This window comes from Gasterosteus aculeatus, chromosome 13 (assembly GCF_964276395.1).
Source record: "Gasterosteus aculeatus chromosome 13, fGasAcu3.hap1.1, whole genome shotgun sequence".
Classification (NCBI taxonomy): Eukaryota; Metazoa; Chordata; class Actinopteri; order Perciformes; family Gasterosteidae; genus Gasterosteus; species Gasterosteus aculeatus.
The window spans coordinates 21,103,256-21,129,676 of record NC_135701.1 but is presented as its reverse complement, the minus strand read 5'-3'; the positions used below and the strand labels follow the sequence as shown (position 1 = coordinate 21,129,676).

The 26,421-nt window shown below is 47.1% G+C and overlaps 1 protein-coding gene across 10 annotated transcripts in view; it reads left to right on the top strand.

Annotated features, from left to right (window-relative positions):
- Positions 1 to 2,720: 2,720 nt before the first annotated feature.
- The window catches only part of LOC120830589 (electrogenic sodium bicarbonate cotransporter 1), a 39,463-nt gene continuing 15,762 nt past the window's right edge, over positions 2,721 to 26,421 (top strand). For 2 of the 10 annotated variants that reach the window (XM_078086256.1, XM_040195345.2), the window contains exons 1-9: positions 2,807 to 3,006; positions 3,238 to 3,316; positions 6,813 to 6,886; positions 14,181 to 14,354; positions 19,616 to 19,751; positions 21,249 to 21,409; positions 22,332 to 22,511; positions 23,920 to 24,015; positions 24,943 to 25,019. In XM_078086256.1, the coding sequence (XP_077942382.1) occupies positions 3,300 to 3,316; positions 6,813 to 6,886; positions 14,181 to 14,354; positions 19,616 to 19,751; positions 21,249 to 21,409; positions 22,332 to 22,511; positions 23,920 to 24,015; positions 24,943 to 25,019 (915 nt within the window). In that variant the 5' untranslated portion in view covers positions 2,807 to 3,006; positions 3,238 to 3,299. Of the gene's footprint in view, positions 3,007 to 3,237; positions 3,317 to 6,812; positions 6,887 to 14,180; positions 14,355 to 19,615; positions 19,752 to 21,248; positions 21,410 to 22,331; positions 22,512 to 23,919; positions 24,016 to 24,942; positions 25,020 to 26,421 lie in introns of all 10 variants that reach the window. The other 8 variants (XM_078086259.1, XM_078086261.1, XM_078086260.1 and 5 more) reach the window with 7 other exon arrangements.

Below are 26,421 nucleotides of genomic sequence, written 5' to 3'. Positions count from 1 at the left end.
ATCCAGCAGCACCGTTAAGAATCTTGGAGTTCTCTTCGACCAGGATGTGTCCTTTAACTCTCAGCTAAAGAAGACTTCAAGGACGGTCTTTTTTCATCTACATAATATATAAAAAATCAGTCTCTCAAATGATGCAGAAAAATTAGTTTGTGCGTTTGTCACTTCCAGACTGGACTACTGTAATTCTTTGTTATCAGGCTGCTTTTATAAGTCTCTTAAGCCTCTCCAGTTGATTCAGAATGCTGCAGCACGTGTATTAACAAGAACCAGGAAAAGGGATCATATCACTCCTGTATAAGCTTCTCTGCACTGGCTCCCTGTTAAATCAAGAATAGAATTTAAGGTTCTTCTTCTCACCCACTGTCTTATGTTAAGCAGCTTATAATACCTTATTGCTATATTGCTATTGCTGCGCTCCATAGATGCTGGGTTGCTTGTTGTTGCTAGAGTCTAAAAAAGTGGGATGGGAGCCAGAGCCTTCCGTTATCAAGCTCCTCTTTTGTGGAACCCGCTTCCACTTTCAGTCCGGGGGGCAGACTCAGGCAGCTCTTTTAAGATAAAGCTTAAGACTTTGCTCTTTGAAAACGCTTATAGTTAGGGCTGGCTCAGGTCAGCCTGGACCAGCCCTAAGCTATGCTGCTGTAGGCTTAGACTCCCGGGGGGTTTCTAATGACACAACAAGCTCCTCTCTCTCTCTTTCCATAATAATTCACATCTCATTAATGCACTATTAATCACTAATTCAGCTTCTTCTCCGGAGTTTTTGTGCTTTCTCGCCTTGCAGGTTTCCGTGGATCGTGGTCCCGTCTGGGTCCTGCCTCCTGCCTGGCCCTGCTGACACCTACTGCTTCTAACACCATTATTATTCCCATTACTATTACTGTCAACATTAATGCGCATTATGGACTTTGTTTCTTCCACGTAGTGTTTGTGCTTTCTCGCATCGTAGATTTCCATGGATCGTGGTCCCGTACGGACCCTGTTCCCGCCTCCTGCCTCCTGCCTCCTGCCGTGGCCCTGCTGACAACTGCTGCTTTTATATGTATTATATTATATATACATATATATTATAACTATTATTAGAAATATCGATCACATTACTGTTGCTGTCATCGTGGACCAACATTGCTGCTTCTTTGTTGGCGTCTTTGTGCTTTCCCTCCCCACAGGTTTCTGTGGACGGTGGTTGTGTGTGATGGTGTTCTGTGTGATGGGGTTGTCCCTGCAGTGGTCCTGCCGTACTACCTGCAATATTTAAATAATTGATGTCATTGGAATTGAATGTATTGTACATATCATATAAGCCCAGATGGCTTGTAAGGCACAAAAAGTATCAGCAACAAGAGATATGAAAACATAAACCGTGATAATAGAAAAAATACTTCATTGCAGCAGTATATTTTTTAGAAGATACATGTTACATTGAATTTCCTCTCAGACGTGTTTTGAAATGCATAAGTTTGATATACATACATTCTAATTCACTAACATAAAATCAGGTTAGAAGGTGCAGACTAACAACACAACCACAGCAGGAGCCCTTCTTCAGGCTCTGTTTTGGCAATATCCCATAATTTCCACTTAAGTATCAGGTATTCGCACAAGACTCTAGATGACACCTTAAACATCCCCCCCAAAAAAGCTTTAAAATTGATTATCATAGTTAAATGTTACCCTACTGAATATAATCCAGTCTAAATTTGAGAAGCGTGTGCTCAGTTCTCTTTAAAATGCTTAAAGCATTAATTAAAATAACCCCATACGCAGAAAATGTCAGCTCTAATTATTATAGAATAGAATATTATTAGATTATTAATAATATTGCATTATAGCACAAGGTTAAACTATTTGTATTTTGCAATACATCATTATTGTATACATCTGCTGCTAGCATGCCTGTATTCTTCTGCGAAAGGTTTATGGCTTGATGATCTGTCACCTGGTGGGTTCGTGTTTGTCAGTAACTGAGAGCTAATTAGTCTTTGCAAACCACTGAGAACTTCTTATAGATTGATTGATAACGATGCTGCAGTTTTTCCTGGAAGGAGTCTGCAGCAGAAACTGAAGTTTGGGTTGTTTTATCTAACATTTAACAGGCTGCACACAATGCACACCCTTCACCTGTTGATGATCAGTAAGAACGTTCTTGCTTTATTAATCCCTCTTGTGAAAAGTCAAGAGAGCTTGAGGTGTGGCAACTTTGCAACTTTGCTTATGAGCACTTGAAAGTGTGGTGTAAAATATTCAGATTAATTGGCGTCTCTATGTCTTATGGTGGGTTTCAGCAAGCAAGATGATGATACGTTAAAACATTTATTTCATTGTCTCATTTTCAAATCGTGACAGCTTTCACGGTCATCTTCAGCTGTCTCCCGTGTGACTGTAAGGACCGTTGCACGTCCCCTCCGACAGGTGGCGCTGCGGAGACACGATGCACGATTCTCAAATCAAACATACAAACAATCAAAGTGTCCCGGGTAAAGAGACTCTGAGGTAATCCTGCAGAACACTATAGAGAAGCTGGATAAATATTCCCGCTTTCCATTAGCAAAATATATTGAAAAGTCAAAAGCGGGGAAATTAATAGAATTAGTTTCAATTTGTTTGTTACTTTCATGTCTTATTAATTTTTTTCTCCCCCCGGCATGCTGTGCTTCTGTCATTACCTGTATGCAACTTATTTCATCCTTTGATGACACCGTGACTTAACGTCAACAAGCGACTCGCAGGAAGGGCGCGTGGCGGCGCGGGTGACGCCGCTGCAGCAGCGGACGCGTCTGACCTCCCACCCGGAGGAGTGGCGTTCACAAAAAGGACGGTCCGGCGGACAGAGGCGGCCGCACGCGGAGCAGCAGTGGCCCCCGAGCTGTTGGAAGCCGCCGACTCGTCCACCCTCAACGCGCACCCGGAGGCCGGGGACGAGCAGAGCAAGAGACAAACGGCGGGTACACGCGGCGCGCACCGCCAGGGGTTCCACGACCGCGTTTTCTCCGGGCCTCGCGCGAAGTGCGTCACCGCGGCGGTATTCCGGGTCCTTTCCGTGCCGCATGTCACCGGTTCATCACGACGTGGGGCCACTTTGCCCGTGCGCGTGGCTCCACATCTGTATTGAAACTATTTGGCATCGATCAAAAAGTCGGGCTCGCGCGTGTGTTTTTGAAGTCAATCTGGGACCTTACAGCAGACCCGTATTAAGTCCTCCAGTGATTGACTCTCCATTTGTTCTTTTTTTCTCAGGTCGAGCATCAGCAGCCTCTCAACTCATTCACTGAGGAGGTTTATCTCACCAACCAGAAGAGATGAGCAGCGGCAAGAAGTAAGTGACCACCTCAAGCTTTATACGTGTGCAGAGCTACTTGACCTTTTTAAATGAATTGATTTAGGCACTCTTGTGTGTAGGTGAGCATGCAAACGGCTACAAGTGCCCAATAAAAGGAGTAACGATTGCTTGTAGATGCACTTCACGAACAAGTAGTTCGGCAATGAAGCTGATGTGTTGCAACATGGTGACATTCACGCTTTAAAACTCACCTTTCGTACCATTTAAAGTGAGCATGTAATGTGCTTGTTGCTTAAGGACCCCCCCCCCCCCCCCCGTCTGTATATTCAAACTACACAGGGTTGTACATTAACAAAGTCCTTAAGGATCATTTGAAAGCTGACTGCGTTAAAGTGTAAGCGGGGTCGTAGCCCTGCGTGGACCACGGCGGCCTCAAACCATCACTTCTTGCTTCCCTAAGGAAGCGCAACACACAGCTTGATCATCGAACCACCCTTAATGATCTTCAACTCGTCTTTGAAAGAGGACAAAAGATTCAAAGATTTTTTTTTATTGTCATTTACACAATGTGTGTTGGAATTCTTGTGCTTGCCTTTCCGGAAAGCCGACCAATTTTAAAATAAAAGTAAAAATTAGAATTCAAAAGTCGTCAGCCAAACTCTCCGCCACCTGGAAGAGTTAAATTCAACCCATAATGTCAATCTTTTAAGGGTCAGTTGCTCAAGTAAAGTGCTGAAAATGGCTCCAAAGAGGTGTGAACAGCCGATTAAACAATTCAGGAAAACAATGCTAATGGCATTAATTGAGTGACTTGTCATGATGATATTGGCGGAACAATACCAGCACGTTAAGCCTCAGCTGATCCCGGCTCTTTTCCCCCCCCCCCCCCAAGATGTGACCCTTAATCACTTTAAGTGGCCGGTGGGAACTTTTGGTTTTGGTCTGTGAGACAATCACCAAGAAACAAGGCTCTAAATTTCTGAAAAGCGCTGTCAGCCCCAAAAAGCCCAGGTGGCTGTCGCTTAACAAAAACCAAACGCACCCTTTCACTGTGCGGAGAAAGTTCCCGGGGAAATCCGATACCCGACGCCATTCTGCCGTCACTGTGCGAGGGGCTCTTTGCCTTTGCAAACTTGATTGGAGTACTTGATACCGGATATGTGACCCGGACACATGTGTTCCCATCCCATGCGTCGACACAGTAGATGTTGTATAGCCTAATAACACAGCGGGCGGGGGGGGGGCCTCCAGGCGGTTGGATGTTTCCAACGCTTCGGGCAGACTGGACAACACGCTCACCTCTCCGAAACCGTCGCTCCTCACAAGGACGCCAGACTGATACGCTATCAGAGGAGTGAAGGGGAGCGCAGATAGCGGCCTACACACAATACATGCAAGCAACAGTGCAAAGGAACAGCTTGTCAACGTTTGATTGCTTTCACATCTTGTCATGAGGTTGTTGGAAGATTATCAACATTTACATAATTAAATGTATTGATTTAAAGGATTAAATCCATCCTTGAAACACGTTTACACCCTTTCCATCAAAGGTGTTGGTGGTTTGCGCGCCGTTTTGTCTGCTTTCCTTTTGTTACAGTTTAACAAGAAGCTGCTTTGTGCTCGTGAAAGGATTATAAATCAAAGAGGTTGTTTCAAGGATGTAAAACCACAGTAGGCAGAAGAGGGACCCAAAAATAGGTGTTTCACTATCAGAACAAATGCCAAGTCGACATTCAATCTTCTGTATAATATTCTAAAAAAGATATTGTGTAATCAATTTTGTTGTCAGTGTGACAAAAATACACTTTGATTATAGAGAAGTTGTACATTAAAGTCACCTCAGAAAGCAGAAACTCTTCCAACTAATTTGCCGACTCTTTATTCCGCGCTCCTGAAGTGGCTCTTCAAGCCTCCCAGCGGGTAAAAGAAGAGTCCACATAAAGATGCATAAAGATCCTCGTGCAGCGAAACCAAACTCTGCAGGTAGAAGTCAGATGATGAGTCAGTGCTTTTACATTTTCTGCTGTGCAGTGGTTTTATTGAGGCGTGAAAATATTTCTGGGAAATGTAGGAAATCAAGTTCTCAAGAAAAATAAATGAATGGCAAAGCTTACAATTTTCTCAACTTTACGAGTTATTTCCACGCAACAGTCGTGTAATAAACAAAGCATGAAGCGTTTTATTTTCTTGCCGAATCAGTTTACCTAGAAATGCTTTCCCCGCTTCCTTCTGTGTAAATATAGTGAGACCCGTGCAGACTGGTGAGGCAGCTCGGCCTGTTATGTCCGTAATTGTTCCATAGGTGGCATTGGAGGAGGTATGAAGGCTGGAAGCAGCAGGAGAGCTGGAGAAGTACAGAGATGAGAAGACCTCTGCTTGAAAACTGAGTCATGGTGCTGTTTAAAAAAGAGGAGTTACACTTCAAAGTTAAAGCTCCACGAGATGCTTTTCATCAGTGAAAATTCAAGTTTCAGTAGGACCAAATAGCTCCTTTAAAATCTAAGGGATGTGAACATAATTTCCACAATTTCCCCTAATTTTAACTTCATTATATATACATATATATATATATATATATATACATACATACTTGAACAAATATTCAAGTTCAGTTAGTGAGAACAGCTCCTTTTCCACCTCACAGGTGTGTACTGGACACTTGTTTGTCCACACACAGAGCCGTCACTGGGTCAGAACCACCAACAAGTGTTTCAAAACAAAACAAACTGAATGCGCAGAACTACCCGTAAATTCATGCATTCATTTTTCTCAGAGCTGAAGTAACCCCCCCCCCCCCCCCCCCCCCCCTCTCTCAACTCTTTGCGGCGGCGCGGCGGCTTGGAGAGCGGCGGATGCTCTGATGCGCCGGCCTTGCTGCGGCCTCCCGCCAGTGTTGTCTTTAAAGTAAAGCCGGCGTAATCCTGTAAGGGGGATGAGACAGACATGTGATGCCCCACTTGGGTCTTAGGAGGAGAGGGGGGGGGGGCTGGTAGGCATTACCGGCCAGATGGAGAGGCTTTGTGGGGTGTGTGGGCGTGGGACTGATTAGCCACACTTACCGATACCTTTTTAGGACCCTCTCCCCACCCCCATGGCCCGGTATTGAATTAGCATCCCCTTGAATCGGTTCCCGACAGACGAGGTGTGTCCACAGACGCACTCGGACCTCGGCGGGTTCCAGTCTCAGCCGGTCCGGGTCGTCTTTTGGATGGTATTTTTAAGCATGAGCAGACACAGTCACTCAATTAGCAGCGACTTCCTGCCCTCACCCCCCTCCGGCAGATTAAATCCGCTCCACCGTACCTATACGCTGCGCGCTTTGCTGGACGGCGGTTTTGCTGCGCTGGGACGCGGATCTTGAGGCGCCGTGTCCCCCGATGAGCCTTTAATGGGCGGCGATGAGCGCCACCAGCAGCACCAGACTGAGCCCCAGTCCCAACTCGCTGCAGGTGAACGAGCCAAAGCGCTATGGCTCCACGTTGTCCCTGGAGGAGAAGTGTGAGCAGTCTCTCTTCCTCTTCTATTACTACAGGATGGAGGACGAGGCGGTGCTGGACCGGGGCGCGTCCTTACTCAAGCACCTCTGCGACGAGGAGGAGGTCGAGGGTGAGTTCACCTGTTCCTGCAACACTCGATTTCTCTGCATGTGATGAAAAAACATGGTCTTGTCTTTCCTCCGTGTGATGTGGACCGCAAAGCTGTAGAGACACGGTGTCTTTGTGGAAGCTTTTTGCAAAGCAGTAGAAACGCTCCTAAAGTTCCTCAGACAACACAGAGTCGCCATTTGACACTTTTTCTGAACTGAAGTTCCTCTGAATGGATTTGTCCAAAGCCGAGAGAAACAGGAAGGACCTCCTTCAGCCTCGAGGCTGTAGAACCCAAGATGATTTAGAACACAAGATGATTTAGAACACGAGATGATGTAGAACACGAAAACGAGACCGATGTAGAACACAAGAGAGATGTAGAACACGAGATGATGTAGAACAGAATAGAGATGTAGAACACAAACGCGAGAGATGTAGAACACGAGATGATTTAGAACACAAGATGATGTAGAACACAAGAGAGATGTAGAACACGAGATGATGTAGAACACGAGATGATGTAGAACAGAATAGAGATGTAGAACACAAACGCGAGAGATGTAGAACACGAGATGATTTAGAACACAAGATGATGTAGAACACAAGAGACATGTAGAACACGAGATGATGTAGAACACGAGATGATGTAGAACAGAATAGAGATGTAGAACACAAACGCGAGAGATGTAGAACACAAGATGATTTAGAACACAAGATGATGTAGAACACAAGAGAGATGTAGAACACGAGATGATTTAGAACACGAAAACGAGAGCGATGTAGAACACAAGAGAGATGTAGAACACGAGATGATGTAGAACACGAGATGATGTAGAACAGAATAGAGATGTAGAACACAAACGCGAGAGATGTAGAACACAAGATGATTTAGAACACAAGATGATGTAGAACACAAGAGAGATGTAGAACACGAGATGATGTAGAACACGAAAACGAGAGCGATGTAGAACACAAGAGAGATGTAGAACACGAGAGATATGTAGAACACGAGATGATGTAGAACACAAGAGAGATGTAGAACACAAACGCGAGAGATGTAGAACACAAGATGATTTAGAACACAAGATGATGTAGAACACGAGAGTGATGTAGAACAAAAGAGAGATGTAGAACATGAGAGAGATGTAGAACACAAGAGAGATGCAGAACACGAGAGAGATGTAGAACATGAGAGAGATGTAGAACATGAGAGAGATGTAGAACACGAGAGAGATGCAGAACACGAGAGAGATGTAGAACACGAGAGAGATGTAGAACACGACAGAGATGTAGAACACGAGAGAGATGTAGAACATGAGAGAGATGTAGAACACAAGATGATGTAGAACACAAGAGAGATGTAAAACACAAGATGATGTAGAACACAAGAGAGATGCAGAACACGAGAGAGATGTAAAACACAAGATGATGTAGAACAGAAGAGAGATGTAGAACACGAAAGCGATGTAGAACACAAGAGAGATGCAGAACACGAGAGATATGTAGAACACGAGATGATGTAGAACACAAGAGAGATGTAGAACACAAACGCGAGAGATGTAGAACACAAGATGATTTAGAACATAAGATGATGTAGAACACAAGAGAGATGTAGAACACGAGAGTGATGTAGAACAAAAGAGAGATGTAGAACACGAGAGAGATGTAGAACATGAGAGAGATGTAGAACATGAGAGAGATGTAGAACACGAGAGAGATGCAGAACACAAGAGATGTAGAACACGAGATGATTTAGAACACAAGATGATGTAGAACACAAGAGAGATGTAGAACACGAGATGATGTAGAACACGAGATGATGTAGAACAGAATAGAGATGTAGAACACAAACGCGAGAGATGTAGAAAACAAGATGATTTAGAACACAAGATGATGTAGAACACAAGAGAGATGTAGAACACGAGATGATGTAGAACACGAAAACGAGAGCGATGTAGAACACAAGAGAGATGTAGAACACGAGAGATATGTAGAACACGAGATGATGTAGAACACAAGAGAGATGTAGAACACAAACGCGAGAGATGTAGAACACAAGATGATTTAGAACACAAGATGATGTAGAACACGAGAGTGATGTAGAACAAAAGAGAGATGTAGAACATGAGAGAGATGTAGAACACAAGAGAGATGCAGAACACGAGAGAGATGTAGAACATGAGAGAGATGTAGAACATGAGAGAGATGTAGAACACGAGAGAGATGCAGAACACGAGAGATGTAGAACACGAGAGAGATGTAGAACACGAGAGAGATGTAGAACACGACAGAGATGTAGAACATGAGAGAGATGTAGAACACGAGAGAGATGTAGAACATGAGAGAGATGTAGAACACAAGATGATGTAGAACACAAGAGAGATGTAAAACACAAGATGATGTAGAACACAAGAGAGATGCAGAACACGAGAGAGATGTAAAACACAAGATGATGTAGAACAGAAGAGAGATGTAGAACACGAAAGCGATGTAGAACACAAGAGAGATGCAGAACACGAGAGATATGTAGAACACGAGATGATGTAGAACACAAGAGAGATGTAGAACACAAACGCGAGAGATGTAGAACACAAGATGATTTAGAACATAAGATGATGTAGAACACAAGAGAGATGTAGAACACGAGAGTGATGTAGAACAAAAGAGAGATGTAGAACACGAGAGAGATGTAGAACATGAGAGAGATGTAGAACATGAGAGAGATGTAGAACACGAGAGAGATGCAGAACACAAGAGATGTAGAACACGAGAGAGATGTAGAACACGAGAGAGATGCAGAACACGAGAGAGATGTAAAACAGAAGATGATGTAGAACAGAAGAGAGATGTAGAACACGAAAGCGATGTAGAACACAAGAGAGATGTAAAACAGAAGATGATGTAGAACAGAAGAGAGATGTAGAACACGAAAGCGATGTAGAACACAAGAGAGATGAAAAACAGAAGATGACACGTATGTATCACCCTGTGTTTACCTCACTGATCCCCAAAAGACCTACAGGACACACAGAGTCAAAGTTATATTTGTATTTTATGGGAATGTTTATAAATAACAATGAATCAAATAAGACATTTTAATTAGACATCATAGTGAAATGCAGAATTCTATTTAACAAATTTAAATAAATGTAGTTTTCTGGGGATATTTTTCCAAATGGAGTTTTCTCCTTTTACAAATAACGCAATCAAAGGGATGTTTAGTGATCTTTTTGTTGTTGTTGTTGTTTCTTTAGAATTAACATTTTTCTCGTCCCAGTGTAGAGATTTCCCACCTTCCCACAACGTTTATTTGTTGTATTTCTAAAAAAATATTTATTTCACGCTGCCTTTCTCTCGTACTACCAGCTAATTGGGGATTGATTCAGTGATCCTTTCTTAGTTCTCTCACAACTCAAACTGTCCTCGATGCCTCTTGTTGCCGAGGAGCGCGGTCAGATTTACGCGCTGACGACCTCAACCTGCACCCGACATCACGGGTTCCAACTGATTAAAGCGCCTGGGATGGAGCCAGTCCTGCCATCCAGGATCCTCATGATTTGTTTTGGTTCCTTGGCGGAAGTGCTCAAGAAGGTTCCATAGCGTGCCCTTTGTTGAGAACATAATGTACCCTCAGACCCTCATTCATCCTCTTTAAATCACTTTAAATCTGTACTTCGCACCTATTGTACATGCTGCTTTTTAACGGATGACAATGGCTTTAAAGAGAGCTTGTCAACACAGCAGCACAGGGTGATAACTCTTATGCAGGGCCGACTCTTTGTAGCAAATGGGCCAAAACGTGATCCTTAGTGGTAGTTGAGATTTTAAAAAAAGTCAACGTTGGATGTTTTCACTGCGGTGTGACTCGCGCCGCAGGTCAATATTTTGTCCCCTCCAGCTTCCTGCGGGCGAGCGGCGTCCCTGCCGCGTCCCGTCCTCGTCTCCTCGGCCTTCTTTCCCGCTGCTCGCTCAGAGCTCAGCTGATGAGAGAAGAGACGAGGGAGCGTCTTACGTCGTGCCAGATAAAGGTCCGGAAGAGGTGGCCTTGATTATCTTCGTCTGACGCTGATAAGTGCGTTTTATCACTTGAGCCAAATATCTGGTTCCTGAAGTCTGCGTCACAGACCCGATGGGCCTGTAAACACCGGCATCTTGTGCGACACCTCAGGGGAGATGTTTGTATTCCCGTGACGTAATCCAAAGTGTTACGGTCTAGATAAGAGGACGGTGGACACGTCTACCCCCACTAATCCCATTAGTGCATACATATTTTTTAAAGGCTGCTTTGCATTACCGCGGCTGTCAGCGCTGCGTGGCGTGTTGCCATCCTCCCCACTGGTCTGGACCGGCCCCAGCGCCGCGGTTACTGGGGGAACTGGCGGTGGCGTTGCCTCTCCTCAAAAATCCAGCGAGCTGAACAAACCTCCCTTCCACACACACAAGGATTTCATTTCACTTCATTCAGCGTGTGCTCACAGGCGGCTCCAAAAGACTTTCTTCTTCCAGGCCGAAAAGAAAAAAGAGAGGAGAGGAAGTCGTTACCCAAGCGGCTCTGGCAGAGTGCAAATCTCCCTTTCCAGCCGCTTGACTCGACTACTTTTTATTCCCGTTTCGCCTCCTTTCCCGTTGCCGTCCGGCCTGTGCGAACGTCTTCACGCTGGGGGTTTTGTTGCTCATCGATCAGGCCCGATGGCACCGGGTCTCTGTTCTCTTCCATCTGCTGCCGGGTCCTGCTGTAATGTCCACTGTCTGCACGTGGGACCGCGTCTTTGGTTCCACTCTGAGGTCCCTTAATGAGCTCCAGTGTAAAACTGAACAGAATCATGCCGGGCTTTTGTGTCGAGCTATTTCAGCTCTGCAGTTCACAAAGTGACTGCTTTAACCGTCCACTGGCACATATCGTTTGGTTATATTAAAACTAGCTTCAGACCTCCAGTCCTAACATGAAATTGTCTAAATATCTTGCTCCGGGCCTTTTCTCTACTTAAACCCCACCTACAAGATGCCGTCACAGAGCCATTCCTCTCTTGAAGTCCCAACAACCTCTGTCGGAGGCCCGTGTTTTGTCTTGGGACTATTGATCTGGTGTTTTCGGTGTTATCCTCGTAAACACTGGGCCATCCTCGTCCCCGTTGAGCCGGAGGTCCGCTGTGGGTAGTAGCTCTGCTGCGGGCGATGCGGGCCTTGAGGTTACCAAAATAGACCAGTGCACTGAAAATGGCCGAATACTTCATAGTTTTTATGTATTTCTCTCCATAGAAAGCTTTTATTTTGGCAGGACCATCCCTTTGACATTGAAGGTACATTCCCCGCTCTGATCGATGCTTAATCTATTTTTATAATCTTGCATGCTCATGAAATAATCTAGTAGCTCCGATAACTGAGTAAATACTGATATGCAAGATTAACTCTGTCTTTAAGTTATTTCAAGTGTAAATTTATTCAAAAAAACAATGTGCGGTACTTGCGTTTTTCTCTGTGGTTTTGAGAACGTTTAATCAACAACAAATTTACAAACTGCAAGCCGCTGTCCGATTTCCAGTATTGAACAAAAGGCTAATATATGCTGAGTGCATTGGTTTAGTGTCCCATCACATTTTCAGGTGAGACGGTTAAAGCGTTTTAGACCTCCCTCGACTGCGACGCTCGCTGTACTTTGGTGTCGGGGAATTTAGATGAACCCCTAAAAAGAGAACAAAACGAGGCCTTGTGCTCCGGGCGAATAATGAGCGCTGTTCGTGCCTGAAGAGGGCTCATTGTTTGCGTCGTCGAGGGCTTCCACCACTTCCTGCTTGGGTCATGTGCTGTGCTCGGCTCAGCGCTGCCCGTCTGACACGGATCTCGTTAGGCCTTTTGTTTCAAGAGGACTTCTGGTGTTTAGCCCGAAAGGTTACTTCCATCAACACAACGGCGTTTCTGGAACTGCTCGTGGAACTTTGGTGTACTTGTGTAGAGCCAGAGCCTCCGTTTAGTGCCTCAGCGATGGTTCCTGATGCCTCACACCCGCTGCGGGTCGCCGATTCCAGTATCAAAAGTTCTCCCGCCTGAAAACCTTTTATCGCTTCATTCGTCTCTCCAATAATGCTGCACTCGAACAACAAGAAAACAGCAATTATTTGCACATTTTGAAATTCATTAATCTCGATAAATGGCAATTAATGAATGTTGTTGTTACAATGTTGTTTTAAATGGTTGTTTTTCTTTTGCAAGACTAAATCTTACAAGTAATGAGTAATCACTTTAGAAAATGTGTATTTTAGACACTGTTGTTTAATCGTTAAATACAAAACTACACAAATTTGATCATCTTGGCGGCGGAATTCCTACCAACTCTTCTAGCTACCTTAGCCTAGCAGCTAGCTTAGCATAGCAGTGCTTTGAGCGGTCTGTTTGACACGAGGAGTAATTCCTCTGCACAGTTCTGCTGTTTGACTTCCAATGCAAAATTCTCTCTCATCTTTTGCCACGTCTTTCTCCGATGTAACCGACTGCGGCTGGCGGCCATTTTGTTTCTGCAGTCAACTTAACAAAGGCGCGTTGATTACGTCAAAATATTTTATACGTTAATCTCGACCACATTAATCGCATAGATTAACGATTATGTTGACAGCCTACAAAAAAACAACATATATCGGAATATCTCAATCAAAACTTTTTTTTTCAAATCATTTTGCATCGTATTGTGTTTGAATTTTTTTGTCCATCCCTTTTATATAACTGAGGTCAGGGTAAACGATGGAAATATATATATTATCATTGGGTGACCATATTTTAAAAGCAAAGCGGCGCACGGAGGTGGACCACGAGTTTATGCACGCTCACATTTTCATTAAGGTAAGGGACAATTATTTCAGGTCTCTGTGCATCGCCCAAGTTATTATACAGCAAAACATTAGAGTTTATTTAATAACTGTACAATACTGCTAGCAAACATCAAAAGACTGCATTAGTGTAATATAACTCATTTAAAAATAAAGGAGGCGTTTGGACTGCATTGTGGTATCTTCTCTGTCCTCCAACACGATGTATCACGGGCCGGCGTGGATTCAGGTTCCACACCTTCACCAGTAAGTCGTCCGCTGAGTGAAGAACAAATGACCGGCCGTTTTGAAAGTAAGATGTGCGGCGAGTTGTCATGAAATCCACGTCCACTGGAACGACTGGACGCCACGTCTGGTCTGCTTGGCCCCCCGTTTACTCCAAACCTCCAAAGTTCACGTTGAACTAAGCGTCCTGTTGATATTGTGCCACCGATCATGCAGAGATTGTTTCACGGAGTTCATCCGTTCCTCTCTCTTTTAAACTCCTTGCAGGCCACCACACCGTCTACATCGGCGTGCACGTGCCCAAGAGCTATCGGCGGCGGCGGCGCCACCGCCGGAAAGCCGGCCAGAAGGACAGGAAGGAGCGGCTGACGGAGAACGCCTCTGACAAGTCGGACACCGAAAACAACGACGAGGCCAGCAACAGCATCCTCAAACCCCTCGGTAGGTGGTGATGGAGCCCGCGTCAGGTCACGTCAGGGCTCCTGTCCGTCACGGCTGAAGGCTGCCCTCTTTTCCAGAGGGAAAAAAAAAAAAAAAAAGCCCCGTGAGCCCCAAAAGAAGTTGCTGAGTCCACGGAAATTGACGCACGCGTCTCGCTGAGTGACGAGCGCGTTTGGACGGAGCGGAGTTTTTGTTCCAAGTAATGGCTGCTCGGGTGCGATTGTGCTTGTGCTGATTCGGGTCCCTTGCGTGCAGCCGGCGAGTGCCTTGCCGTCCTTTTTGGCCTTTGTCCTTGCTGGTAGACATAAGTGTGTCCCTCTCTCTGTGTGTGTGCGTGCCGCATGCGTCGGCGTCGGTACGTGAGAAGTTCTCGGTTGACTGAAGCTTCCAGTGTCCCGTTGAAAAGGGGTGGAAAGTGCGATCGGGCCTCGGGCGCCGCTGCGGCCCTCCGCGGATGCTCGGGACAAAGAGCTGCGGCCGGTTGGTGGGAGACGAGGGGAGGGGGGGGAGGTTGCATCGGGTTACTGACTCTTAACGGAGGTTTCCGCGCCATAACTGCGGCAGCTATGGTTAAAGAAGAAGCATTTTGCTGCATGGTGACTTTTATTTCTTGGAAGTCTCCAAAGTCGATTCAAATTAGACAAACAGGAACTTGTTGACACGAAGGGTCACGAGCAAAAGGTGGATTTTTATAATGTGCACACATCGCTTGACGCGAGGGGATTGTCCTCTGGGACATAAATCCAATCAGGGAATATATATTACAGCCGGCCCATCCTGCTGCATTCAGCGCTGTGCTTCACACGGCCACAGTGACGTAGACGAGTTTCTTGACTCAATATTGTTATTATTATTCTATTATATTTCAGCCTTTAGTGGATCCTTGTGTCTCCTCTTTAACATCTAACCTTCGATAACCCCTGAAACAGATTATCTGGCTACCGAGCATCTAGACGGATGTGTGAGGGAGGCAGTTGTAACCATCCGTGGGGCCATGAAGGTAAAAACTCTTCAGCCTCGCCGCTTCATTTACTCACACTCGAGTCGATCCGCACAAGTTTTTATTTTGAACTGCCGACTGTACTCACAGATGAGGTGGCTGGTAGCCGCCAATGTTGTGTTTGGAAGTCGTGTTTCCGGCTGGTGGCTGCGGATTAAGTCCGACGTCGGATCTTGAAGAGATTTTCCCACCTGCTCAACATGTACTTTATTGATCCCCGAGGGGGAAATTCAAGATCCTCTTCATTCATCCTTGTCTCTTCATTCAGTGCATTAGTATAAGTATACTACTTATACTAATGCACCTCCGGTAGTATAAGTAAAAACTAATGAATAATAGCGTCATTGTTTCATTGAACGCCATTAAACATTAGTTTGAGAAACCAGACGAGTTGCACTAGAAGAAAAATACATTCCAAAGCAGCCGAATATCCATATTTAATTCTCCATAGTCAAATAATAAAAACAGAGACTCAAGTGATGGAGAAATATAAGTGTGTGTGAGAGCGCACTGAGGACGCGTGACACCATGCACACCGCCGTTTGTCTGCAGTGTCACAGTGACATTCACCGTCAATGGAGGATCAGCTGCAGGGATCCTCCGTTCACGGAGACTGCCACTATGTTGGCAGGAGGCCGGCGAGCGATGACGTTTTGTGTTAACGGTCAACACTTTGGCGCTCGTCGTCAAAGTCGTCACGGAATTAACGAAGCCGCAGCACTCAAACGAAGTCAAAGTGGGTTTGAGCGGGTTTTTCCCGCTTTTTCCGCATCCCTGCAAAAGATAAGTAGAATCCAAGGATGAAGACTTTGTTTGTTTGGGTAAATGCAAAAAGGTTGCGGTAGAAGTGTGTGAACTGCGTGAATAGTTGTGACACTGTGGCAGGTTGCAGTGGTTGAATAGCGACGTCATCGTTCGGCCGCTCGCGAGAACCAACGATCATGACCGAGAAACGTAAATGGCTCATGCGATTAAATAGAACTCATTTATATGGCAGCCTTGTTAATAATAAGTCATGCGAAGTAATTCATGGATAACACTTTGAACCTGGTTTTATGTCGTGACATGGAGGCATCTGAGACGCTTCTCTGTAGTCCATCTCTGGAGGAATTGTAGTTTCACATCACTAACAAGAAAGTGGAGTCCATCAGAACTACGTCGCTCAGTGAAGGTGGAGTTGGATCCCCTAAACTCCACATGAATTCTCCTAACCATCTTTCCTCGACGTTTTCTGCAAATGTCAAGCAGTAGTGGTCAGAATAGACGTTAGGAGGTCATTTTTGGACAATTTGAATCCAGCCTAGCATTTCTACACACGTTCTTCAGTGTCACGGGAAGTCTTCAACGTTCTGGATGGAGCTTATTGTCATGACGATGAGTCTCGAACCCCCCGAGCAACGAGCATCTACGGTGTTCCTCTGCCCCTGTAGACTTATGTACTTGTGTAAATCATGGTTATACACCATTACACAATAGCTGAAAGGAGATGCAACACTTATTTCAATCTTCACCGTAATCGTACCGGCCGCAGCAGCAAAACTGCTTTTTCTAAATGAACTTCTGCCTCCACAGGTCAGTGAGCCGACCTGCACACCGAGCGTCACTCCGCGGCACCCGAACACTCGCACTCGCGTGCTCCCCTTTGCCTGTGGGCGAGCGGCGGGGAGCGGCATCGTCGCTGCGCGTACAGTCGCCTTGGGTTTGTCGGAGGGGACGGGGGGCGTTTGCGTGGGATGCATGTCAAGGGTGGGACCAAACCGGCCTTCAGTGGCGGTCGCACTGAGCTTTCCGCCGGGCAGCGGGCATTCTTCCTCCATCCCCAATCCCATGAGCCTCTGCTTCTGGGACAAAGTCCTCTTTGTGTGCCCCCCCCCCCCCCCCCCCGGGAGGGCTCTTGGCTGGAGCACGCAGAGCTTTGAAATTGCGTTTGAACGCTGGGATTTTCATCTCTCCCCCTCACTCCCGTTTGCTTTCACTGGGCACTGAGCGTCACCCCTGAACCCGGCTCACCCACCTTCCTCCCAGCGCCGTCTCCACGCCGCTCTGTGCTGCGCGGTACGGATGCTCTCCTGAACACACTCTAGTGGGTCAAAAAGAAGCCTCAGAGGTCACCCATTGAACTTGTTATTGTTATAGGGATCGGTAGATTATTTAAATGCTCATTTTATGCCCCATGGAAGCATAAAGAACGCTTGTGTGTGCAGAAAATGGACAGAAAGTAGCTGAATGCAGCTGTAAACAGCGTCAGGTGGCTTCTGCTCATCTTGTGCCAAAATGAAACGTGTGCTTCGATATCGGCTTTTCCTCCAGCGGGATGTCATTACGTTCATCTGACAGGAATCACAGCCAGTATCGTCACGTATATAAGAAACCGCCCCACCGCCCCTCTTCCAGCACGTGACTCTGTCCTCGCACCGCTTACTATTGTTTGCATGCACTTTGGGCCGCGCAGGTATTTAAAGCTTGTTTGAACTGTTTACTGTAATCAGCACAAATCACAGTGGATCAGGAGCGTCAGCTGAATGTGTGAAACGCACATGTAAATTATTCCACCCGAGGTGCCATTAAACAAGCTGCCGTGACTTAAGCTAGTTGCAGCCTGTGGAAATGTGTGTGTGTGTGTGTGTGCCAGCAGACAGCCAGTGCCCCCCCCACACACACACACAACCACTAATCTCCCAGCTGCTCGTCTGGCCCGTACCTGCTGCCATCGCTGTGGTGCCGTGGAAAAACACAATAAGGGGAAACTGCAAGCTTTCACCTCATTTACCGTCTGACCGCTTACTGCTGACCGAATGCACGAATGACTCAACGTTTCTCTAAATAAATGTCTGAAAGGAGAGACCGCCCCCCCCCCCCCCCGCCTCATGCAGATATGTGCACGAGTTCTTCGTTTGAGAGCAGCACCTTCCCTCAGGTGGGACGTCGCAGCCTGCTAATCATTTATTTTCCGTGTACAAGGACAAACTCCCCAGGGAGGCGATTTTGTGAATTTTAAAGTGCACGCCTAGAGAATTTGGATGGAACGTCGATGGAGAAAATGTCAAGTCACGTGCTTTTACAGACGCCGACAAAGCGTGGTCAACAATACGGGCACCAGGCGGCACTGGGGGGGGGGGGAGGTTCCACGGTGAGAGGGTTCATCTCCCCCTGGACGGACCGCGTGGACCTCCTGGGAAGTGTGGGAAGTTTGTCCGTTCGTTATGGAACACTAATGGGAATCAGTCTTACATTCAGGATCTACTCTCTGCTGCCGCAGTGTTTGCGAGCTGTTATGTAATCACACCAGCCTGCTTTGTTATGATCGCACACACACACACTCACACACTCTTGTGCCTCTGTGCTTGTGGGGACCCACTGAGGGTTTATTTGCACACTTAAAAACACATTAATTAACATTAATCCCAGTCATGCATGATGTGCAGTAGACATTTTCTCTTTATTTACATATTAAATAGAGCTTTTCGCCTCGCGCGCTCTTCTTTGTGCGGCTGTTTGCTGACCACAATGATCTTTGTGTACGGTTTTTCTCCATGCACGTGAATGGGGGCCGCTTATTGTTTTGCTCACAAATTGAAAGTTCAAATAATGTTTCCACTTGGAACAAGCGTCGCATGGCTTCTAACCGCTTGCAACGCGCTTGGTTATCGCTCCTGTTGAACGCGCCTTTCGCTCGAGTTGGAACGCGGCGCCTCGGGCCCACAGAAGGGGCCGGTTCGTGGGCCGCTTCCTAATTGTTGATGAGGGGCTCCGGGGCAGCTTGCCAAAAGCCCGGGAGGCCAATGGTGAAGGCCTGTTCAAACAGTGCAGGGGAGGACCGGAGGAGAGTCACCGGAGGGGGGGACCCCTAAAACCCCCCTCGGCCCCCTCCCCTCCGGGTCCACAAAGTGCCGGAGCCGGCAGCCGGGAGCGCCTGTCACTTCCACCAGAGACTCTAATGAGGGTTTAGCTGCTGCTCGGGGACTCCGGTGAGCTGCAGCTTGCCGACGGCTATCGGAGGAGCAGACGGAGAGCAAAGGGGGGACAGGTGTGGGGGGTGGCGGGGGGGAGGAGGAGGGCTTGAAGATGTCCACCAACAACAATAACCAGGAGGAGAAGGAAGAGGAGGAAGAGGAGGTCATGGTGAAAATCCCACCACCTCCACCTCCTCCGGAGGTCACCGGGACGGCGCCAGCCGAGGAGGGGAAGCCGGCGCCCCGGCCGCTGCCCAACGGGGACCATTGCCAGCCTGTGAACCGCAGTATTTTTCCTCTCTCCGCAGTCTCGCCGGCAGCCGAGAGGATCCGCTTCATCCTCGGCGAGGAGGACGACGGCCCGCCGCCGCCTCAGCTCTTCACGGAGTTGGACGAGCTGCTGTCGGTGGACGGACAGGAGATGGAGTGGAAGGAGACGGCCAGGTAAGCGCCTCAAGACTCGGGGGGGGCTGAAGTGTGGAAACCTCCTCCGTTGACCTTCGTTTAATCATTGGGGGACAAGTCATCGGAAACTCCACAAATTTGCATTTGGAGGGGCCTAAAACGCAGCGCACAGGTCTTCACAGGTCTCCACAGGTCTTCACAGGTCTTCACAGGTCTCTCCTGTGTGGCCCACTTGAGGGGTGATTGTTACACATCATCAGCGTTGGATGGGTGAAGCTCTTTCAGGGGGAAAGTAGATCCCCGGGCCTCCAAACGAGTTGACCCGTTGTCATAATCTCACATTGCACCGCAGAGAAACGTCACGTTTTGGTTGAACTGTGCTGTCAAAATCTTTCAGTGTTCTTCGAAAAGGCTTTCGTCCGTCCAGCCTCTCAATCCCCGAGAACATTGACATCTGATCTGTAACTGAGTCGTTAAAATTCAAAAAGATGAAACTGTAGCCTAGATAGTTTCACCTGGATTGGACAAAAAAAAAAAAATGCAAATGCATTTGAAAAAAATCCAACCCCTTAATTATCAAACACCACAAAGTACAGCGTGAAATGTAGAACGTGTTGTTGTTCTCTGAATATTCAATAAGTAACGTACAAGAGAACCAAGCTGTGTTTATTCATTGCTCTATATAATTAAAAAAGGAGAAGAGGTTACATAAGAAGTTAAGAAAAGGGCCACAGTTGATGCGTACAATAGGTCAAACCAATCAGTCCTCCATCTTTAACGCCAGACTTATTATTCTGCAGATAACTGCAGAGATTAGGACCCGGTCCAAAGTCTCACCGAGTGGGTCCAAAGCGGATAAAAGATCTCAGAAGAGTTGGGTGCCGCTGGCTGTCTGCCAACTGCTATTTTCTGCAGCCAAAAGTGTCCAAATAAAACCCTGGAATAGAAACTGCTCAGCACCAGTTTCCCGTCTCCATGACTAGAAGGAGAAAGAGATTAAAAAGATACATGAAGGAAATAGAAACACTGCCTCAGAATCAAAGAACTCATTTATTTTTTCTGAACAAAACAAAGAGCTGAGTTCTGTCACATCGCCGGTCCGGATGAGACAAAAACGACAAATAAGAAGCTCTGCTGGTTCTACTGTTAAAGAAGTACTACCAGTATTTGAGCAAACACAGCATAGCATGTGGTACAATGCACACAAACCCACGTGTAGTACAACAACTATACGTATCACACAGTGTTGCTGGAATCGTGCTACAGTAAAATAACACTGAGAGCTGAATAGTGTATTGAATATACTGTGTAATGTGTACAACCTTGTAAACTAGAATATGTATTTGAGGTATTTAGTCCGCCGGGGAGACGATTTGTGTAAACGATCAGATGAGACTGTTGCTTCTTCACAATAGTTGCTATTAGATTTGTGATGGTACATTTGTATATCAACGTCTTTTGACTCCTTCTACACAACTTTTGCACTATTTTCAAAGTGGTACGTGTTGTGTTCTCCTCCCCCCTTGGTCCTTCCAGGTGGATCAAGTTCGAGGAGAAGGTGGAGAAAGGAGGCGAGCGCTGGAGTAAACCCCACGTGGCCACGCTGTCCTTGCACAGCCTCTTTGAGCTGAGGACGTGCATCGAGAAAGGCACCATCATGCTCGACATGGAGGCCTCCACCCTCCCGCAGGTTGTTGGTGAGGGTCACTATCATTTTTCCTGACGGAGGGCCTCCGTCACAGCTCGCGAGTCGGGCCGGTGCCGTGCGGCGAGTCGGGCAAAAAGAAAGTAGTTTTCAAACGGTCGCGCAGACACGTCCCGGCGCGAGGACGGTCGGCGCTGCTGGCGGCTGTGCGGCTGAGGGGAGCCGGAGGAAGCGCCGCCCTCCCCCTCTCCACCCACCCCCGCCCGTTGGAGTGATTAATGTGAGGTAATTGAGTGTGCTGCACGCAGCGCGCAGGCCGGGAGGAGCTGGGCCTCTCGAGCCGACCCGACGGATGGGCCATTAGCGGCGCTGTCCCTCCACCGGGGGAGGAAACCTGTCGCCGTTCGGGCTTTTCACCTTCTTCTTTAAAAAAAAAAGTAGACAAAAGACGTTTTTTGATGCAGCGTTTTAATGAGGCCAGTGACGACTTCCTTGCAGAAGCGCTCCGGTCTCCTGTCTTTACAAGCATGAGGAGACTAGTTGTTAATACATTTAGGCCCTCAGGTTGAACGCTGCAGGATGAGGAAACCACCAACAACAAAAGGAACGAATTTTTGAATGTCCAGTTTCTGGATGAATGGATCCGACGGCCCCGTTGAGAGGGATTCATCGCTGGCGGTTTTGTAGTTAAAGGTCATTTGGGGTTAGCGTGCTCCCAGACCATTCGGACAAATATTCCGTCTTATGTCTAAAGCAGAAGACCTGAGTTTGGCGTTGAGGATTTGCTGGCTGTCCTTTTAAACGCGTGTTCCTTGGATCGCACGGAAGGCTTCGACGAGCCCCAAACTTTTTAAAACCGATTATTGTGCACGTAGTGGTGCGTTCTTCACGCCGCCGGTCGCGATGTCACTTCAGTGTCGTCTAACTCTCTGACGGAAATCATCCCGGTGACGTTCCCTCTTTTCTCTTTGCAGAGATGATCACCGACAACCAGATAGAGATCGGCCAGCTGAAAGCGGAGCTGAAGGACAAAGTGATGTACACGTTGCTACGGCGACATCGTCACCAGACCAAGAAGTCCAACCTGCGCTCGCTGGCCGACATCGGCAAGACGGTCTCCAGTGCAAGTAGGCTGTTTTCCAACCAGGAGAACGGTAATACCGGTGCCAGTTTGGTGCAGTCCTTTTTTTTTTTTAATTGAGATACAAAGAAAAAACTAAATTGGCTGTTTACTCCAAAAGGGATTTAATTAGCTCATTACTTTCTTTGGTTTGGAGATAAGCGCAGTGTGCAGCACAATACGCCCCCCCCCTGCTGTCTGACAGCAGAACTATAGCACCTTCTACTACTACTACAGTGTAACTGTTGTACTACTACTTGCTCACTTAATCCACTCAACACGCTCATCTGGTGGGACCAAAGTTTCCTAGATCTCTTTTGCTAATTCCCCCACAAAAATAATCACTCAGTAACACACTCACTGTGGGTTCCTGCGACATTTAATCATTTATCGCCTGTAAACAACAGGTGGACGTCAAATTGACTTCAGCTGTAAATCTCGACACTGATGAATTGAGTTCAGTGAATTGATTCATAAAGCGAGGTGATAAAAGGTCCAAGGCCACGTGAGTCATAATCGATGGGACGGATTTGACTCGTAGAGAATTACAGCCTCTGAAGTTGATGATGAATGAAAATGACATGAGTGACCTTAACTGTTTCATCTCACAGGACGGGCTGTCACTTTGCTTCACTGAGGGTTCTGCCTGACGGAAAAAAGCACAGCGAGAGCTGAACTCAAAGTCCCGCAAGAATAACAGAGGGATAAGAAAAAGAAAAAAAAAAAAAAGCCTAATTGGCCGTTTTGCTAAAATTGTAATCGCGGGATTAAATCTGACAGAAATATCTGTATTCTGCTGCATTTCAGGCCCCATTGAAATGATTTAATGGCTTCTGAATATTAGTCAGAGCTAAAAATGAATGAGTGAGCAGCTCGCTGAGCGGTGAAGTGACAGCTCTCATTCAGAAACGAGGCCTAACTGATGTTAACAGCTCGTCTAACGCCGCTTTGATTGCAACACATTGAGCCACTGGACGTTTCGCGGCGTCGGCAAGCTAATGAATCTGTTACCAGCCGCGGGTCGTTGGAAAGGAAAGTTATTTATTACCTGCCGCTTGTGGCGCAAGTTTACGACCTCCTCAAAAGAAAAAGGCCCTCTGCTGCGGATGGAAACACGAACGCCTCTTATCAGGCGCGAGGAGGCTCGCTGATAATAACGATAATAACATTTATATCCTGGAAACAAGGATAAAGTGCATCCTCCACTTCATTAAAATGCAGTCATCCTGTCCAATGACCCACGGCCTCCTGGTTCGGCGGCGCCTCTCACCACGCTCCTCTGCTCCCCCCCGTAGAAATACAGAGAAATCCTCTTTTACGTAACTTTTTAACCGCTTGACTTTATTCTCTTAACTTTGGCTCAGTGGGGTTTTTTCTTCTTCTATCATCTCTCTTTCTCTCTCTTTTCCTTTTCTGCTGCACCGGACCGGGTCCGCTAACAGCTCGTAGTCCTCTGGAGACCTCTGTGACTTGCCTGTCGGGTCACATTTCAATGGAGGACTTGCAGTCCCAGAGGAGTACCAGCATGGACTGGCTCAGTAAGTCCACCGGACCCCAGTCTACGTTCACACTGCAGACCACCGGCCCGGCCCTGGTCGAATCACGCTCGGCTTCGTCGTCAGCAGTAAAGAGTTTAGGCTTTGAGTGAGGCATCTTTTATGTATATATATAATTGTCTCACTGTCTTTCGTATGAACTGTGTCTCTCTGGTGACCCGGACAGCGAAAACAGTCAGAACCGGAAAGGTTTCCTCTGCAGTGTGAACGTAGTCCTGAAGCTGGGTTGCATCTGTAGTAGTGCTTTAACTCCTTTATGTAGTAGTGACATTGAATCCCCCAAATCACAGATTTGATACTTTGTCCCTTATGGATTTCACTTTTTAATCTAGTTGTTTTTTCCCCTTTATTACTGCATCTATCCCAAATAAATAAGACTTTTATTTTTGTATCATTTATACTGGCTGCATCATACTGACAAGCATGTTATTACCCACAATCCTCAGGGGGGGGGGGGGGCAGATGTATTAAGGGCCACAGAACTCAGGCTCCAGGACGTCACTGGGGTCTCGCTCTGCTGTCACATCGCCGACGAGCCGCAACCGAGAGTCAGCAGAGCGTCAATCAGAGTCTCGTCTTCTCTCCACCTGCACTCAGGGAAGGAAGACGTTGACGCGAGACGAGACCATCGGATAGAAAAGCTCTCGACCTCTTCTTCATCTTTACGCATTAAGGGCTGCACGCTGCTAGTTCATCAGCAAGTGTGGATGAAGAAGCTCGTTGAATAATAATAACAGTCGGGAAGCTGTTGTTGTTGTTGTTGTTGTTGTTGTCCGGTGCTGCTTGGGGAGCAAACTGTCCTGGCCTGCTGTGTGTTCGCTTGGTCCTCTCGCGCCGCGTTCGTTCCTTCCAGGAGTTTTTTTTTTTTTTCACGTGACTAAACGTGGGGGGGCGGATGTGTTTTTTCAGATAGTCCCACCACGGCTCACCGGAACCTGACCTCCAGCAGCCTGAACGACGTCTCCGACAAACCGGAGAAAGAACAGGTGAGTCGGCCTGAGGTATTCGGCTGTTTCCGCAGTTAGAACAACGGCTTCCTGGAGTCTGATTCAGTTTTTTTGAAAGGGCAAAAAACAGTTTCACGTGTCAGATGAGTCTAATTATTACAGATCGTTTAATGATCAACATCAGGACAGAAACTAAGTTACAACTCAAATAAGTGAACCATCAATGTGTTTTAGTCTCATGCACAGTTATTGCATGTTTGGAGCGTAAAACAGGTGAAATGCGCCTCTTCCAGCACGCGTGGAACGCGGAATGAATCAAAGCGAGTAACGGCTTGACCATGCAGAGCTAGCGCGTTAGCATGAAGAAGCTAACGGAGGGCGGGGGAGTTGCTGCTCTCTGAGTTGACATTGAGTACAATGTTCCAACAACAGGCGGCCGTGCAACTGTGTCCAAAGTGCTTGTCCGGTGTCTCTCGTCTGGCGTCCACAATGTGCAGAGGCCGTCCCTCTCGGGGTCCGCGTGCAGGACGACTCTTTTAGGCCGAGACGCTTTGACACAGAGAGTGGCCATGTGTTTAAGTTACAATAGAAAGCTGCTCACACGTTTGAACTCTCAGCGGTCACACCCGAGGACACGAGCCTTTGTCTCCGTCTTTATCAATGAGTTTCCATCTTGACTGGAAGCCAAAGTCCTGTCACTTCGTTTTACGGTCTGAGCAGATTTATTGCTTTACAAAGAAAGTTGTCAGAGAATTAGGACAGACAGAGCCAGTATGTCCTCCTATGTGAAGACGGAAAGGGACAGACAGAGCCAGTATGTCCTCCCGTGTGAAGAAGGAAAGGGACAGACAGAGCCAGTGTGTCCTCCCGTGTGAAGAAGGAAAGGGACAGACAGAGCCAGTGTGTCCTCCCGTGTGAAGACGGAAAGGGACAGACAGAGCCAGTGTGTCCTCCCGTGTGAAGAAGGAAAGGGACAGACAGTGCCAGTATGTCCTCCCGTGTGAAGAAGGAAAGGGACAGACAGAGCCAGTGTGTCCTCCTGTGTGAAGAAGGAAAGGGACAGACAGAGCCAGTGTGTCCTCCTGTGTGAAGAAGGAAGGGGACAGACAGAGCCAGTATGTCCTCCTGTGTGAAGACGGAAAGGGACAGACAGAGCCAGTATGTCCTCCTGTGTGAAGACGGAAGGGGACAGACAGAGCCAGTATGTCCTCCTGTGTGAAGACGGAAAGGGACAGACAGAGCCAGTGTGTCCTCCTGTGTGAAGACGGAAAGGGACAGACAAAGCCAGTATGTTCTCCTGTGTGAAGACGGAAGGGGACAGACAGAGCCAGTGTGTCCTCCTGTGTGAAGAAGGAAAGGGACAGACAGAGCCAGTGTGTCCTCCTGTGTGAAGAAGGAAAGGGACAGACAGAGCCAGTGTGTCCTCCCGTGTGAAGACGGA